The following is a 17,814-nucleotide window of genomic DNA, read 5'->3' on the forward strand; positions in this document are numbered from 1 at the left end:
CAGCATATGTCCATTTAGGATAATATCAAAGATATCATCCAAAATGTTGCAAGTCATTAATAAACCAAAGTCTTGTATATAATATAGGGTCTGAATATCTGTATATAATATCTGCAGGAGTCTAAAAGCAAGCCATTTTACAAGCCCTGAAAAACTGAACATATTTTCTTCAAAGATTTATTTTTATATATATGTTTATATGTGTAATTAAATGTCTTTTTAACTTCAAGTAAAGATGCAGGTAGTTCTGCTTTTTCATTGTGTCTGTGAATATAATCTACTTTTTTACAGTTCTTTTTATGCTATAGGTAGAACTATATATTTGGTATAGAGAACAAAAGATAAGCAGCAAATTGTCAATGGCTATTTACTTTCATTTGAAAGAAAGTTTTACTCTGACATTCATATTATCAAAGGAGAGTGATGGGAAGAGGAATTTTATTTACAAAAATGACTAAAATTTGTTTTTACAAAATAATGAACCATGCAAACGCATTACATAGCATTCTCAAGCCTTTCTCCCATAGGACTTGGAATCTGACCATGTGTCCAGTAGAGAATAAAAGTCCATGAAAATTCTAATCAAACTGAATATAACTTCACATGTTAAAAAGTTTATGTCTCCCAAATTATAAAATATTTATAAAACAATTACAAAATATTGTTGTACTAATTCAGAAAATTTTCCAGAAATAATTCAGGTAAGTAGCTTGAGTTCTGATTTCCTCAATTAAGCTTTTCTAACTTTTCTCTTTGTTAGAATTAATTATAGCATAAATCTTTCTACTGGATTAACACAAAAAAATGTCATGCAAGATTTTTTTCTACATCCAGGCCACCTGCAATAGTAGAACCTAGTCTTAAGCTTTCCAAACAATGTAGATATTCACTCTACAACAAACATAAATAAAAATTAAAAAGGAAAAACAGCCATTGTAAAAGAACAATCCAAGAAAGTCAGTCCCAAGGTTCACCAAGTAGGTGAAATGGAAATAACATACATTGCTGGTATATATGGTTTTAGACTATGTAAAATGTCCATGCAGAAACTGCCATTCTCTGCCATCTTCCTCTGTTCGAAAAGTCACCTGCAACATTCAACTGCAAAATGCATTCAGATTTTAAAATCCTTAATATTGTAAACTCTGGCAGGCAGACACCACTTACTATAGGTGTCTTCAAAATTGATTACAGAACATCTTTAGTGAGAAGTAGGAAAAGTGTACCAGGTAGCTTCTTCTAAAATAAAAACAAACCTCTCACCTCAAAACTGACAGCTTCCATCTTTCCCAGCCCTGAGATAAGATAGAGGTTACTGAGAAAGAGACAATTTTCCAATTCAAATTTTTTAGTTAGTGCAGAAAGGGAAGGTACCTATGGAAGGCACAAGCCTTTCTTCCCCCCACTGTCCCAGAACTCTAGTTAACTAGTTACCAGGTTACTTTTCAGAACAATATGAAGGGCAGCCAACACTGCAGGAGTAAGCTGGGGTCTTATTCTTCAATGCAAAATCCAAACTGCCAAACTGCGTATAGCAAATGGGGAAGGGAAGGAGAAAACTCAACAGTATGAGGAGCAAAAGCTCTAGCTTCGTCTTGATGAAAATCAGTTGAAGAATGCTGCTAAATACAGATGTGTAAGCTTTTATCCCCCTTCGAAGTCATAGCTATTAAAAAGGCAACTAACATTCATGAGTTCTTCTGAAATCTTCCCTTCAAGTTTCTAAAAATAATAATAAAAAAAATCCCACATATACAAACATGTTCAGCCTGACTGGATCTTCCAAGCAACTAAGAGAGACTATGACTTCAGATTTTAAAAAGCACTTCTAAAATCACCATCTTCCATAAAATAACAGCTGCTAGATGAGCACCCTTTCTTTATATGCTCAGTCTCAAAAGATACCAAAAAACTTCTCTATTTCCATAAACACTGCAACAGGCACCTGTGAACTCAGCTAATCTACAGAAAATACCCAAGGATTTTATCAGATCAAAAGCCAACAAATATTGAATACACTGCATAAAAACGGAAGGTTTATGTAATATGTGAATTATTCTCACTCAAAGCCCTAATATGGCCTCCTTTAACACTGTGTGATATTTTAGCACTATCCTTCCAGACAAACCAATTAAAAGCTAAAGAGAAAAATACAGATCTAGAAAGCATGACTGGTGAAAAAACTGGGTAGCTTGTTACAGCTAGACAGAAGATTAAAGACTGACCTTGTTACAGTTACCACATATGTGGAAATGCATACAGGGCTGTAAAATAGAGAATAATGAACTGTTCAACAAACCTATGAGCTTTATGACAAAACATGGTAGTCCTGAACCAGTGCAGCTTAGACTGGTGTCTGAGAAACCATTTCTAGCCTTACCACATCAATGGAGATTTTAGGCAATATAACCAAATGTTTATTAAGAATGGATAAAATATGGATTATCCAACCCTGTATCAGGAAGATCAACAAGACGGCCTCCATTCCAACTCCTATCAAATCATGTGAAATGCAAACCACAAAGAAGAGCAGAAGAGATTAAATAATTTCATTCTACTACATTCCAAAAGCTGAGATGCATCTGCATTAGGTAGGAAGATGTATATATATGTATTCTGCCATGGTATAACAGATATACACATTTTTAAACTATTGCCAACACAAAGCAGTACAGCAACTTCATTTATTATATGCAGATTCTTCTGCATTGTTGCTAAACAGTACACTGGTCCAAAGTTACTAAAATACTTAAAAAACTATACATTATGTAAACAAAACATAAATAAGACAGCATAGTTCTTTGTACATATAGTTTAGTACAGATTGTTAGGAATTCATGAGTATGTACAATTCTATACCATAGATTGCATTTTTACAATGCATAAATATTTTTTTACAGAAACAAATAAAAAATAAATTTGACAAATAAAAAGGAGATATATACTGTCATAAACACACTGGCAAACAGTCCATACTGTAAGATGGAACATGTGCAAAGGGCTAGATTTCTCCAAACTAAAATGTTTAAGGAACTCATTAGTCATTTCTGACCTTTTTAGTAAAGAACTCTCTGAAAACTTCTGACAAAAGAAATAACTTTTCATCCCCCTAAGCCCCACAGGTAAACAGGAAAGAACTGTAATCTTAAGTAATTTTGAGTAAATCAACTGTTTCAAACAATGTAAGAAATTATTCAATAGTTACAAATTGCAAAGTCAGAAGAATGCCCCAAAATTTCAAAGTGGCTCATTTGCGGTAAATTCAGGGTGCAGCTTTATCAGGTTTATCAAGGCAAGTTGACTGAGATGCAGGGAAGACAGTGGTAGGATTTCTGCTTGTCGACACAACAACAGGAGGCAGTGATGAAGACAGGGAAGAAACTTTTGATGCTGGAGCATTTATAGCATTCAAAATGGCTCCCTCTGGACTGACCAACAGTTTTTTGATAGAAGTGTCTAAGTGAAGCACTGAAGTATTGCTTGGTAAATGAGAGTTCGGAGGATGAATGGCAGAAATCACAGAAGGTGTAGTAGCTACAACATTAACAGGAGATTTGATCACTGAAGATGCAGACAGGGTCGCTGCAGACAGTGGAATACATGAGCTAGCTGGAGTATTAAGTATCTGGGGTGTTGCATGTACGATGGGTAAAGCATCTGCAGACCCAAAAGAGTTCACAATTTTTGTAGAGCTTTTCAAAGGATGTTTTGATATTTGCCAACTTAATGAATTACTTGGTGCTTGCATGATTCTTGAGGTTATGGGATTAACAATTGGTACACCTTGAGCCTCCTGACCATGGTTAATAGTTAAAGGTGTCTGTTTTGTATTACAAGAGAGAAGAACAACATGGCTGCCAGCTCCAACGCCTTGTGGTGGAACAACAAAACAAGTACCATTAATCATTATCTGAGTTCCAGGTGCCAAAGGCATACAGGTGTTAATGACTATTTTCTGTTGAATGCAAGGTTCATTCAACTGACCTCCTGCCTTGCTTATTACAGTTGAAGCTGCAGATGTCTGAATGGTAGAAGCACAAGTGTAAGCATGACTTTGTTTCTCTGTATGGGGAGGCACCTGCTGGCATTGTGGGGAAGAAAAACTGGGAAAACTAATGACTTTACCTGCATCTGGTGATGGAGGGGGCAACACAGTCTGAGGTTTGTGAATACCTGTGTTACTTGGCATAGCAGCTGAAATGCCTGATGATTGAAACTGAAGAAGTGTGGGCAACTGGCTTTTTGGTACTGGAGGAGGAGCTGGAACTGCTGCCAACTGAGGAACTGTGTGTAACACTTTGTGGGGGGTGGCTAGAGATCCAGGCAAGCTAATAACTGGAAATTGCAAAGCAGATGCTAAGTTTTGGGGAGATAGTGTTGGCTGTGTTGTTGAAATCAGCACAGATGAAGCAAGATGTCCTGTTTTCACAGTTGATATACCCACAGTATTTCCAATATTTGATGTGCACACTCGATTACCCAGAATTGGCCTTATTCTTGAGGGATCATTTCCACCAATCAAGACAGTGGGCCGTGTCCCAGAAGAAGTCCCGCTTGATGTTACTGAAACAGATTCTAGACATGCATTTGCTGTTGTTACTGTTAAGGCATTTTCAGCTTTTGTTGCAACACATACAGATTCATTAACTGACACAGCACTTCGACTCACAAAACTCTGAACAGGAACCAAAGTACCACTGCTTGTCAAAGACAGTGCCAAGCCCATGCTTTTTTTGCCTTCTCCCTTAGAAATGGCAGAGTGCAATATATTAACTGGTGGAACCTGCTGTGCATTGCCTTTAGTATTTACAATGGTTTGACCTATATTGAGTCCAATTTTCACTTCTTTTACTTGAGCAATAGTTGGTGACGAATTTATTCTTATTGGTGTTCCTACTGTAGATGGGATCAGAACCAACTGCGGTTGCTCTGTGGCACTAACGAAGGTTTTGCTTAGGGAAGAAGGAAGGTTGGCGGTTGATGGGCCACTGGGAACTTGTGTGTTAATGAAAACCAATTTCTGGGCATTAACACCAGTGGATGCCGGAGAGGGCATAACATTGACTCCTGACGCTCCACAGGGTGATAAAATAGGTGGATTTGTGACTAATGTAAATTTCTGGACTGGAGTACCACCGATTAAATCTCCATTTATTGCTGATATAGACTCAGATTGTATAATAGGATTTGTCTTAGCTTTAGTATCACCTTGTTGCTGCACAGAACAATTTGGAGTTATGACAGTGTTAATTTGTCCAATGCCAGTCACACTGACAGGCCTGTTTGGAGTTGCTGCCATCAAATTGCTGGTTAATGAAATGGAGGATAAAGAAGGAGAGGACACACAGCAGGAGTTCTCTATTACTTTACCCAAAGTGGCCCCAACAACAGGCTGCCGTAATGTGAATTTGATATTCTTGTCTATTGCCTGGGTAAAATCAGCTGGAAAAGCTGGAATGTTAACGGAAGAAGCTGTTGAGGGGGCAAATTGAGAAAGAGATGACTGTCCAATATGCGGGAGACCAGATGTGGCTGTTGCTACAGATGGAAGAGTAGAGCATGATAATGCTGTGGTTTTTGGCACAAGAAAGGCCTGAAGTTGAGGTGCATAAGTGAAAACTGAACTAGAAGGTAAACTACTGGGTGAAATCTGGTCTGGGTTTGTTCGCACTTTAACAATTCCTGTGTTTCCACCTCGTGTTGTGACCAGAATAGATTGTGATTCTCTTATACACACTGTCTTCAGCTCTTGCCTAGTTTCAAAGGAGTCAGTTGTCTGCTGTGATGCAAGACTATGACATGCAGAAGCAGAGTTTGTAGACCCACTTAATGCTGTTGCTGATATCACAGACTGGCTAGCTGTGGAAAAAGTAGGTGAACTCAAAGACACAAGGAATGCGGCAGTTGAAACTGTAGTCTTGCTTTTGTCAGTTTCCATTTGGCTCACCTTAGCTGTTGATGATAATAAGTTACCTGCTGAAGTTACAGCAGGCAATGGCTGTATAGTGTTCATGGGACCAGTCGCGTGTGACAAGTGGCTAATATTCTTGTTAAAAATTGTACTAGGTGACTGAGTAGTAGCATTTGCAGGGTCTGTTACCAGAACAGGTGTTAAAGAAACACTGACATTTGATATTTCTGGTAAAGTTGTACAGTGCAGCTCAGATGATTTTTGTTGTAGTGACTGAATGTCCTTGGAAACAATTTTTCCTTCCTTCTGCTGAATAAGAAAATTCTTAGGTAAAATAAGAACTTGTTGCATGAGTTTTTCTCCAGTTTTAGGGTCAATCACAGGTTGCATCTGAATTTTCACAGAGCTGTTGTGAAGATCTATTGGTACACAGTGTCCATTTGGCATTTTGTATACCATTTGTAAAGGAGTCTTTGAACTGGTCTGGCAGGGCAATGCTGGTTTTATCAGTGATGATTCCAAAGGTGGTAAAACTGGCTTTTCAGAAGTAGATACATTTATGCCTGGGGGAGGTGACAGTTGATTTGTTAAGGTCACTTTGTTCCCAGTGTTCTTGGCAAGCAAGGCCTGGATGGGTTTGGTCCCTTTCACAAAGTTTGATACTGATGTTGCAGGATCTGTCAAGGAAAAGGATTCCAGAGTTGACCCTTCAGACTGTTTCAGCTCAGTGACAAAATTATCTGGCTGCAGGCTACTTTCTGAACTCTGCACCACAGTCTCATTAGTGCTCAGCTTAGCCTTCTTCCTTGGTGAAAGCTCGTTAGTGCTTTGATCCAGACAACTATTTTGCTTGGACTGTCGTTTAACACATTTGGGCAGTGTCTTCTGTGTTTCTTTAGAAATTGATTCTTTTTTCAGAATTCTGTTTTTTCCTGCAGGTAAATTCATCTCCAATAGTTTCATTTCATCTGCAAGGATATTAAAACAGAAACTGTGTTTTACAAGTTTGCAACTGATACCTCTGTATAACAATTTTACAGTGTCTAGCTGATGGCAAAATGCTAGTTTGCAAGTGTAAGGATATGCGGAAGGAGTGTCTGCTCCTTTAAGGGCACCTGGCCAAGGACCTTTTTCAATGCAAAAAGGGGGTAATAAAGAAAGGAGGAAGTCCTAAACAAGAACATACAGGGACACAAACCTGAACAGCATGGGAGACAGTGAGGGATATCAAAGCTGGTCATTCATGCTAATTGATGAAGGCATGTGAGAGCGTGAGAATGTTTATTCCAGCAAGGTTATCTCATCAAGGACCTGGTTAATTGGGAAACTAAGGGAAAAAAGGGAGAAGCCAGGAAAAAAGAAAAAGAGACACAGATCTAACAAAACAAGCATGGAGGCAATGACAAGAAAAAACCTCACCAATCACACCAGTTGATGGGCTATCAAGAAACTGCAGGTGCCGCTTCCAGGAAAATCAACCTGGACTTCGCAACTGATATGACTGTAAACCAGGAAAGATCCTGGACACTGTGCTGGGAGGCATGAGGGAATCACTAGAGCTATATAAACCCATGAAGGGATGTGTAGAGGAAGGGGGAGCTGCAAGGACAGAGCAGGAGGTCACAGCCTGTGTGCCTGGTGCCACCTGGGGGGTGAGTGTCTGCATCTTCCCTAAATCCAGTGTGGGTGGGGGCACTGTGTGTGTATTCGCTGTCAAACTTCAAGCCAGACTAGCCGGTGAGCAGGGGCCCTGGGGTCTGGGCTGGCAATTCATGCAGACTGGTGTGGGGTGCCTGTGGGACAAGGGTGCGAGTGCCACAGGTTTCATACTAAGCATTGAGCTGTACCAGCCAGCAAGGAGGGGATGCATGAAGTGGGTAAGAGGGCCCAGGATGCAGACAGGGGTGCTGGGTGGACAGCGAGGCTGTGCATTGAGGTTTTGGCAAGGTTTTGGCAAGGTTTTGGCAGCGCGGGGCTTCAGGGGGCCCTCTGTGAGGAGAGGCCAGGAGCTGCCCTGTGCCAGACACAGCTGGTTCCGAAATAGATCCACTGCAGGACACGGCTGAGCCTGTCAGCCAAGCTGGTGATGCCTCATGGAAAATGCTGTGCAGAACAGTGTGACAGAGAACAGTGAAGAAAAAATGTAGGAGAAAACAACCCTTTAGACACCAAGGTCAGTGAAGAAGAAGGGGAAAGAGATGCTCCTGGCTCTGGAATGGATTCCCCTGCAACCCATGAAGACCACCATGGTGAAACAGGTTGATTCCCTCCCATGGACAAACATGCTGGAGCAGATATCCATGCAGCCTGTTGAAAATCCCATTCCACAGCAGGTAAATATGCTCTGAAGGAACCTGGAGCCCACGGAGAGCCTACAGTGGAGCAGGCTCCTGAGAGGAACTGTGGCTTATGAGGGACCCACACTGGAGCAGTCCTATCCTGAAGGACTCCAGCCTGTGGGAAGGACCCAGGCTGGAGCAGTTTGTGAAGGACTGTATGCCATGGGAGGAACCCCACACTGGAGCAGGGCAAAAGTGTGAGGAAAGAGCAGCAGAGCAAAGTGTTATGAAGTGATCTCAACCTCTAATCCTCACATCCCGTGTGCCACTTGACAGGGGACGAGGTAGAACTGGGAATGAAGTTGAGCCTGAGAAGAAGGTGGAGATGGGGAGGAGGGGGAGATGTTTTAGTTTTTGTCTTTGTTTCTCACCATCCCACTCTATTTTGAATTGGCAATAAATCAAATTAAATTTCCCCAAATGAGTCTGTTTTGCCTGTGACAGTAACTGTTGAGTGATCTCCCTGTCTGTATCTCGACCGATGAGCTTTCCCATCTTATTTCTCTCCCTGTCCTATTAAGGAAGGGGAGTGACAGAGCAGCTGGATGGGCATCTGGCAGCCAGCCAAGGTCAACCCACCATAAATGTAAATTCTGAGCAGGCTTACTATTTTATTGCATAAACAGTTAAGCACAAAAGTGGCAAAAACTTGCATTAATCAGAATTTTTATCTTGGTCATGTCTGCCCCCTACTAGTCTACATCCGTCAGACATGCATCACAAGCCATTTCAATATTACCACAGTAGTAGTAAAGGTAAAAAGTAGGACACAAGCTCACATGGAAAAATTAAGCTCCTGAATCAACTTCATTCAGCTCCTGAAGCCAGTTCAAGCTATCAAATTCCAGTAAACGCTTACCATTGTCTGGGTGATCTTTTTTGGGAACTTCCACATGTTCTGCAGACTCTGAAGATTTACTGCATACTGCAAAAGAATCTTTGCCAGAATCAACTTCACTTTCATCATTACTCCACAATTCTCTGGTAAATTTATCATGGTCTGGATGTCTTTTAAAGTCATCATAGTCCTTCTTCAATCTAGACCTTGAAAATAACAAAACTAACTTTACTAAAGAACCACACTGTTTTTGACATTTTTTTAATTTGTCTTTGCTGCAACACAAAAAGTTGGTGTAGAATTAATTGCCTGTGCCCTTCAAAAAGTTTCAGGGTAGCTCTTTCTGCAAGTCTCTAAAACCCAGAAAATATGAAGTGACAGTAATATCCCTTCCCTCACCAAAACTGAATTCTATGTCATTAAGCCCTCTAACAATAGGCAAAAAGACTGAGTCAAATATGACCATCATGTTTTATTGTATCCATCTTCTGTTTCTTCCTTCATCATGCATTGTGACAAATGTACCTGTGTGGACTTGAGTATTAACTGTAACAAGTTTACTCTTTGCCCTGAAGGCAACCCCCAACTACAGAATTAGTTAGTCTTGTTTTTCTTATATGCATCATGCTTTTGGCCCAGCTATGACAATGTAATGTAACTTTCTCCTTTAAGAAAACTTTCTCATATCTGGACCATTAGAACAGCTGCCACTGTCATTTCCATAGGCTCACACTCCACTAAAGAATGTGCGTATGATGAAAATAGATAGCTGCTTTACTCATTTGAACACTGTTCAGAAACACATCCACTTACCTTGATACTCCTGAACTGCTACATATTTCCATTGTCCCTTCTTCTAAACCATTGTTTAGATGAGATCTAGGGGATATCTTAGTGTAAAAATATACTGAACTACAGGATTCAGCTGGTGGTAACCAACACAATATCCAGGAGGATTATTTAGCAAATGAATAAATAGATTGTAGCAATTAGCACCTTGTGGGATCTAGACTCTAGTCTGGATCTAACCGTTATGACAGCAGGAATAAGATCTTAAATTTACCTATTCTTATGCGTTAAAATAACAGTTGTTTGGATTGAGACCAACAATGGCCAGCTACTCCCCAAAGGAAGGAGAGGGAGGAGCCAAGCATGATGTCACAGCTGGCAGGGCATGAGCCTCAGCAACAAGAACACCATTCCACCACCCCTGAATAAGGGAGCAGGGCAGGCCTAGGGCTGGTAACTGGGATCAACCAAGACCCCAGATCAACAGGCAAGTTCCTGGTGCTGAGGCAGGTCTGAGGCCAGGCTGGGAAGTCAATTCACAGGTTCAGATCAAGATAAGGTCCAGTGATGGCTGCCAGGGTCAGGACCCAGTTGAGTGATTTCTGGACAGGTCCACTGTGATGATGCAGGTCCAAGGTCAGTCTGAGGGTTAGTCCAGGGTTACCCAAGGCCAAGCAGGGTAACTGCTGTTGTTGAGCTGGAAACTGGCATTTCTACAGCAGAGATTGAAGGCTGCAGAATGACCTGAAATGGGGATCCTGGGCCTGTGGGCAGGTGATACGCATGGACGCCCAGATGAGGCTGGTCAGGGTCAGTAAGACCTAACAGTTTACTTATGGCTTTGACACTCTCACTGAGAGAAGACAACCTTGAAATCTGTAGGAAGATGTACTGTGGATGATACTTCAACTCTGTCATTAGGATTTTGACCTTGAAGTCTAGGTGTGGAAGAACTATAGAAGGACACTAGGGAGCCATGGGAGGACACTAGGGAACCACTATTGTACAAGAGCTTCTGGATGGGAATTTCTTTTTTTTTTTTTTCTTTTGAGGAACTTCTGCTGTGGGGCCAGTGAACAAATGTGATCAGGGGCCACAAGTAACCTTTCCTTTTAAACCTTGCTGCTATTCAAATACCATTCAACATTATACTCTGTCATAATTTTGACAAGACCAGACGAGCTTTCAGAACGGGAAAAAAAAAAAAAAAAGGATTTTGATCATCCAGAATGCTCCTACTAATTAAAGACAATAAAAAAACAGGGAAGGAAAACTTCAAAGCTGAAGTTTTCAAAGCTGAAGCTGTTAGTGTGCAACTGCAGCTAAGCTTGCGGTGGTGCTCCTGTTTACACCAGCATAAGCAGTCTTTACTCAATTGCTTTTTCCCTTTCTTCACCATAGTCATTGGTGCTACACAGCTGCCTAGCAGCTGCATAATGAACCAGACCAAGACACTGATCTAGCCTCCCTCCCCATCTCTCTTTCCTCCCCCCAATTTGTAAAAATTGTTTTTCAGCTGGCACTGTTCCCTGGTATACTATGTGTCTACCCAAACAGTTATGTCATGGAAATACCGAGGCTAGCACTGCTGAATAAACTAGAGTTACAGCCTAAAACACACATCCTGAGAAATTAAGTTAATCTCAGAAATTGTCCACCACTAAGTGGATGCTTCTTTAGCTACCATCACATGTACATCCAAGACCTCAACCACCCAGTACCAGACTAAAATTTTCTCATATTATGCACACCTCATATATAGTACTTCTACACACTTTACATGGCAGTTCTACTCCTGTACTTTATATCCACTTTTAACAAACAAGAACTAATACTGGGTACCAAACCATTCCACAGCAGAATTTACATAAAGGTTTAACTGGAAACTCCATATACCAGAAACTGAAATCCTTTCTAACAGGATTACTATCTGCCACATTTGCAAAAGGAGTCTGAATTGCTACAGACAGGAAGAAATGAACAGCTAAGGAAAATGAACAGAAACTTGAATTGAAAGGAATAAAAAAAACCCAAACCCCAAAACTTGTACTGTGGTCCATTATTTAAATGAAAATGTTCAACAACATCCTAGATTTCCAAATAAGGATTTTAATTCATGCATGATATTCATAAAATGAGCTCCTAAGGAACCAACTCTTAGTAGTTCTATTTGTTTACTGTCTTTAGCACTATGGTGTTGGTTTTGCTTTTGTTTAAACACTTTTCAGAATCACTTCTGCACCACATAACTGTGTAAGCTGCTTCCTTCACACTGAACGTTTAAGCAGCTGCCTAACTTTACCCATCATTTGACACAGAGTTCAAGCTTCAATCATTACTTTCTTCTCAAATGTCTATGTGGCAAAGCTAAGGTATGATTTAAGCAACAGCTGTAAGACTAATAGATCACAATGGCACCAAGCTTCAAGACGCAATCACGACACCAAGTCAATATCCAGTCTCTCTAGGATTTATAATGTGGGTAGCATCTTCACTGCTACTAATACTTGCCCTTACTAGATTTACATCAGTCACTGCTTCACTGGTGTTTCTCCTACACACCTTATTCCAGATGCATTTAACGTTTACAGAGTTACAAAGACCTCAAAACAATGTTTGAAGAATTGCTTTGTGGAAAATTCATTAACAACCAATTTAGGTAGCTTTAGACATTCAGTAGTCTGACAAAGTATTCTAAGAAGCCCTGCTCTAGTTTTCTAGATACAGGTTTTCAGCACCTCTTAACCAAATAAACAGCAAAACAAATCCTAGCTGGATTGTGATACAACTATTGATAGGCATGCTTAAGGATTCTACAGCATTTTAGAGGAAAAAAATATTAAGTGGTTAAACTCAACTTTGTTTAGAGACAGTAAGTTTGGAACATAAAATAACTCTTCCAATTAAAGCACTGCCAGTGCCTCATTCCTCTCCTCAAAGTATTTTCATTTAATTTATTTGAGAAGCCAACTTATTCATTAGTTTTTAAAAGGTAAATTTTGTTCTGGTTTCCATCCCATGCACTACTGTTTAAAAAAAGAGCAGCTAATTACCTGTTTCTTTGAAATGCTTTCATTAGCTTTGGTTCCCATGGTAACAGTTCATTAAGCAGTCGTATCAACGTACCATGCAATTCCTTTACTGCTTGCTTCCGGTGGTACCATCTTCCCTGCAAACATAAATACCCTTTATTTACCATTGCATTAGACCTGAATCTTGTTATATTGTATTAGTACTACAATAATCCTGGTACACTAATATAGCATATGAGGAAAATAACTGGAAGAAAATATTAGTAAGCTACACAGTTACATCCATCCTCAACCTCTGTAAGACATTTTTATACTACAGAGAGATAATGTCAGAGTTAAAAAAGCAGTACTGCCAGGATGTTAACTTTTTACAGGTCAAACTTCAAACTAAAGCACAATCCTATGAACACACCATGTGTTTAAAATTACTTAAATGAGTAACTAACATAGGTAGTAATCCATTCAGGTCAGGGAAACAAACCATGTATGTACATGTTGCTTAAGAGATAAATAGTTAAATAGTTAACAGATAAAATTTCTCAGAAAATCCTACCGTAATCTCATTTAACATAAGTGATATAATTTTTATTATTATTAGCAAAAACAATTTACTATAACTTTCAGGGATAAAACCCACAGTTTTTGCATTACATTTTTGTATTTTATTTGAAGTTCTAGATAAAGGGGTTTTTTTAAGAAAAGTTTTGCAAATTTGTCATTTCTGAAGTAACAGAGTATGCAGCAGAGACCAGATTTCCAACATAAAAGCTTGAAGCTTACAACAGAAATGTATAATTAAAAACGGTTTTCTTTTCCAAAATGATACATATAACCTCATGATCTCCCATGAAGAATTCACGTTTTAATAAATCTAGAAAGGCTGAATGAGGATAAAAGACATCAGGAAATGACAATTAGCATGTATATACATATATGCAGCACAACCATGGTGGCCATAGTGCTGCAGAACACATCGCTTAACACTCTTAGATACTCGCTGTAAGTATTTCTTCCCCAAACCTTTATTCTCTAGTTTATTACATAAAAGACTGAACAATGCATATATATGTAACAGCTACAAAAAGAGATGTGATACACTCTAGTACTTCTGCCATTCTACTTATTCTGTGCATTTTAATGTAAATGAGGATTTTATCTCTTGACTTCTCAGATACGATGTAAGACAGTAAAGAGACTATGGTTCTGCAAGAAAAAGAAGCAAGACTTGGGAGCTTATTTATTTCATATACATATTCAGCTTTTGACAGATATCATATCCTTCACAGCTTTCTGTGGTCCAGCACATCAAGAAATGTAGGGCAGGAAAAGCTGGATAAACCTTGACACAGCTGCCTTTCAGCAGTCTACAACAATAATTTTTATATGGACTTTGGAATAATTCCTTTCCACACATTTCAGCAGCTCTCCAATGTACAGCAAGATCAGTCAGGCTGAATGCTTGTTTGAAGATCAGGTATCTTTTTTTTTTTTAAAAATGGATCATCGTTTACATGTTACATAACAAAACTACTCCTTCATTCTTCAATTAAAATTACAAAAGCAAAGATTTTAAGTAGGAAATTATGCCACGTTACCACATAATGGTTAGTGTTGAGCACACAGACAAGCCAGCAAACTGTATTCTAATTTCCTTCACTTGTGGCCATATTTGCACATGTAATGCACTGCAGCATAAAACCTGCCACTGAGCACTGCAAGAGAAAACAGCCCTTGTGTATACTGTAGCCTACCAAAGCATTTGGTAGCACCTCCTAATGTTAGTAGTCAATAGAATTAATTGTTAACATACGAAAGAATATTATGTGCAAAGATTTATCTTTCTTGTAAGATATACAAAACGTTTCAGTTTTAAAAAGGATTAATTTCTATACCACACAATATTACTGGACAATCAAAATAGCAACAATAAACAATGCCATCAGTATCAGGATACGGATGCATTTGATATAGCAAAGAATGGGATGTCTGAAAACATGATATTAAAAAGATATGAAAAATTACTAGAGTAAAAACAACAAGAGATTTTTAATTTCTGCGACTTCTTTATCTTTAAATAAGGCTAAGATCTTGGCTTAAGTAGAAAAAAGAATATGAGCCAGGTAAGTATCAGCTGACCACTGAGTAAGCTTTACAGTGATAACTGTATCATGCATTGGACAGCCAGCCACAAGTAGGTGGCTTAGTCAAGAGCAGACTTCAAGGCTCTACTACCTTCATTAACACTTTCAAGAAGAACAAATACAAACCACTTTTCTCCTTGCCTACAAAAATGAACAAAAAATAACCAATCCTCTGCCCCCCCCAAATTCTAGAACTAGTTTTTAACAAAAACAGTGTCCTCTGGATATAATATCTAGAAAACTCCACATTTGCTTCCAAATAATTTTAACGCAAATATTATAGAAACATAAGTTTTTTTAAAAAGTAAATTAATTATTTCCCTGCATCCCAATTACTAATTTTTCTTACTGGGGTTTAGGAGTTGACAATAAACCTGTTAGTGGAAACATACACAAATTTAAGCCATGAGAACAATATTCTTTCCTCATAAGTAGTAAGGACACAGAACAAATATGGGCCAAAAAATTTTTTTTTTTTTTTTTAAAAAAAGGCCTTATCTTTAATTATTGTGGTTCAGTTGGTTTTCTGTGCAAACACGTAAGATTTCTGCAAAGCCCAGATGTTACACAAATTACCTGCTATTATTCCTTAAATATTAAAATAGTAAAAAGGAAGTGACAAAAAAATCTATAATCTTAAGACACATCACTACAAAATCTAGCATTACCTTTCCTGTGCAATTTCATTCTCTAACATAGTCTTGTGTTTTTTCCAGGGGAAAAAAAAAGGCAAATCAAAAATAGATAGAGCTATGACTTAACTCCCTACTTCAACATTACATAGCTGCCTACTAATTTCTACATACAATAAACTTGCCTTTAAAAATATCTGTGTTGCAAACTCCTCTCAGTTATGCCAAATGATGTAATGCAGAACAGCTACAGACTGAAGCTTAGGAGGTTCAGGCTGGACCTTAGAAAGTATATTTTCATCAGAAACACACAGCATTGGAACAGGTTGTGCAGAGAAGCTCTTGAACCTCCATTCTTTCTTTCTTATCTTCAGAACTCGGCTAGTCAGGTCATGGATGACTTAATGCAGCACTGACAGAAGTCCTGCTTCAAGGTGGGGGGACCTCCAAATGTCCCTTTCAACCACTGACTGCAGGGTTCCTTATGATGAAAGATAAAACCCTCTAAGTATGACTTACTGTGTCATGGGATTAACAAATAGATGGAATGCAACATCTAATGGCACAGAAGGAACTGACCAAAGTAGAGTATCCATGACTGTTCCACTCAAAGTAATCAAAATACAGCTGTTCTGGAAATCTCAGGAGGAGTGGTTTAGTGGAATGGCAGGGTTAGTACAAAGGGATAGTTATTACAGCCCCATAGTTCAGTCCTCTTGTCAACAAGGGGTCTGTAGAAACGGAGATCTGGATGCACCACCCTCTGGTGTTTACGAAATCCAGCAGGATTTTATTAGTAGACGTGAACTAAAATTAACCAACTACATCAACCCAAGACAGTACTTTACAGGTAAAAACAATCTTTCTCTATCGCTGAAGTGCTTGTTCTTAATGGAAGCGTGAAGAAACTGTTCCCCTTCAATTTACAGCTAATCCTAAGTTTGATAAGAGCTTGCATTCCTAACTGATCATTTAAATAGAAATATCCAGTACCTAACTTGGTTGTTTACTGGTTATGTTCTTATGTGGTAATTCACATTCCCAGTACCACTGCTTGGATCTGACTTCTAGTTACCATCTTGCTCCAGGTAGTGACAAACAAAACATTATTTTCTTCCAGAAACTAATGTAAGGCATTAACAACAGAACAAAAGAGGAAAAAGTCCTAGACAGACAACAAGTATAAAATGTGACTTTCAGCTGTGTTAAGTTACAACTAAATTTTAAAAATGAAAACACAATAAAAATACATTTTAGAAATGTGCTGAATGTTTCCATGTAAACACAGAAAGACATTCAACACATTCTCAACTGAAAACTTACCTTTTAGAATAAGGTTTCTGACATCCAGAGCAGCCAGGAAATGCTGACTCCACTCTCCGTGATGCCCCAACATACACTATTCTGGCATATTCATCATGGAACCCCAAAGCAGACTGGAGCCAGGATATGGATATATGGGGTAAGGACTGAACTTTATAGGGGAGTTTTTGTTTTGTTTTTAAATAAACACACACACACACAACCACAATATTATGCAGTTTTGTAAGATTTTCTTTAATCTTTACTTTATATCCCACGGACATAAAATAAAGAAAATCAGAAATCTTATAAAACCATGCAATATTGTTGAAAAGGGGTGGTGGTGGAGGGAAAAAACTTACCCTTAATAGGCCTGCTCCATTCTGCAGCGGGGTTCTGTGGTATGTGTGACATCACCAGTCTAGCGTTTTCTAGTGATGTCACACAGAGAGGGAGTTGGTGATCTGCAGCTGCTTTGGACATCAGATACCTAAAGAAAAGAGATCGGTAACTTTTTCAATTCAGATATGGATTGATATTGAATGTTCTTATTAACCAATTTATGGGCCAAATACTAGAATTTCAGACACTTCAGTGGCAGTTTTGACTGAATAAAAATGCATTATGAGATTATATACATAATATACAAACTCATCTATAATTGAAAGTGTTTTCATTTTGAAAATGTGTAGTTATCTACTAGAGTTAAAGTTTCTGAAAGTCAGTATCTTGCATTTTACCCTCAGAAATGTCATTCTGAATATTATAAATATCTATCAACAGCAAACCTCTGATGTTATTTGAAAACTAGGACTGGATATAGTCAGGAT

The 17,814-nt window shown here is 38.8% G+C and overlaps 1 protein-coding gene across 2 annotated transcripts in view; it reads right to left on the reverse strand.

Moving 5' to 3' along the window:
• Positions 1-476: 476 nt before the first annotated feature.
• The window catches only part of KIAA2026 (KIAA2026 ortholog), a 55,675-nt gene continuing 38,337 nt past the window's right edge, over positions 477-17,814 (reverse strand). Inside the window, exons 5-7 of one of the 2 annotated variants that reach the window (XM_054809215.1) lie at positions 12,931-13,046; positions 9,110-9,294; positions 477-6,879 (exon numbers count right to left, since the gene is read on the reverse strand). In XM_054809215.1, the coding sequence (XP_054665190.1) occupies positions 3,263-6,879; positions 9,110-9,294; positions 12,931-13,046 (3,918 nt within the window). In that variant the 3' untranslated portion in view covers positions 477-3,262. The remainder of the gene's footprint in view (positions 6,880-9,109; positions 9,295-12,930; positions 13,047-17,814) is intronic. The other variant, XM_054809214.1, reaches the window with a different exon arrangement.

Source organism: Grus americana, chromosome Z (assembly GCF_028858705.1).
Source record: "Grus americana isolate bGruAme1 chromosome Z, bGruAme1.mat, whole genome shotgun sequence".
Taxonomy (NCBI): Eukaryota; Metazoa; Chordata; class Aves; order Gruiformes; family Gruidae; genus Grus; species Grus americana.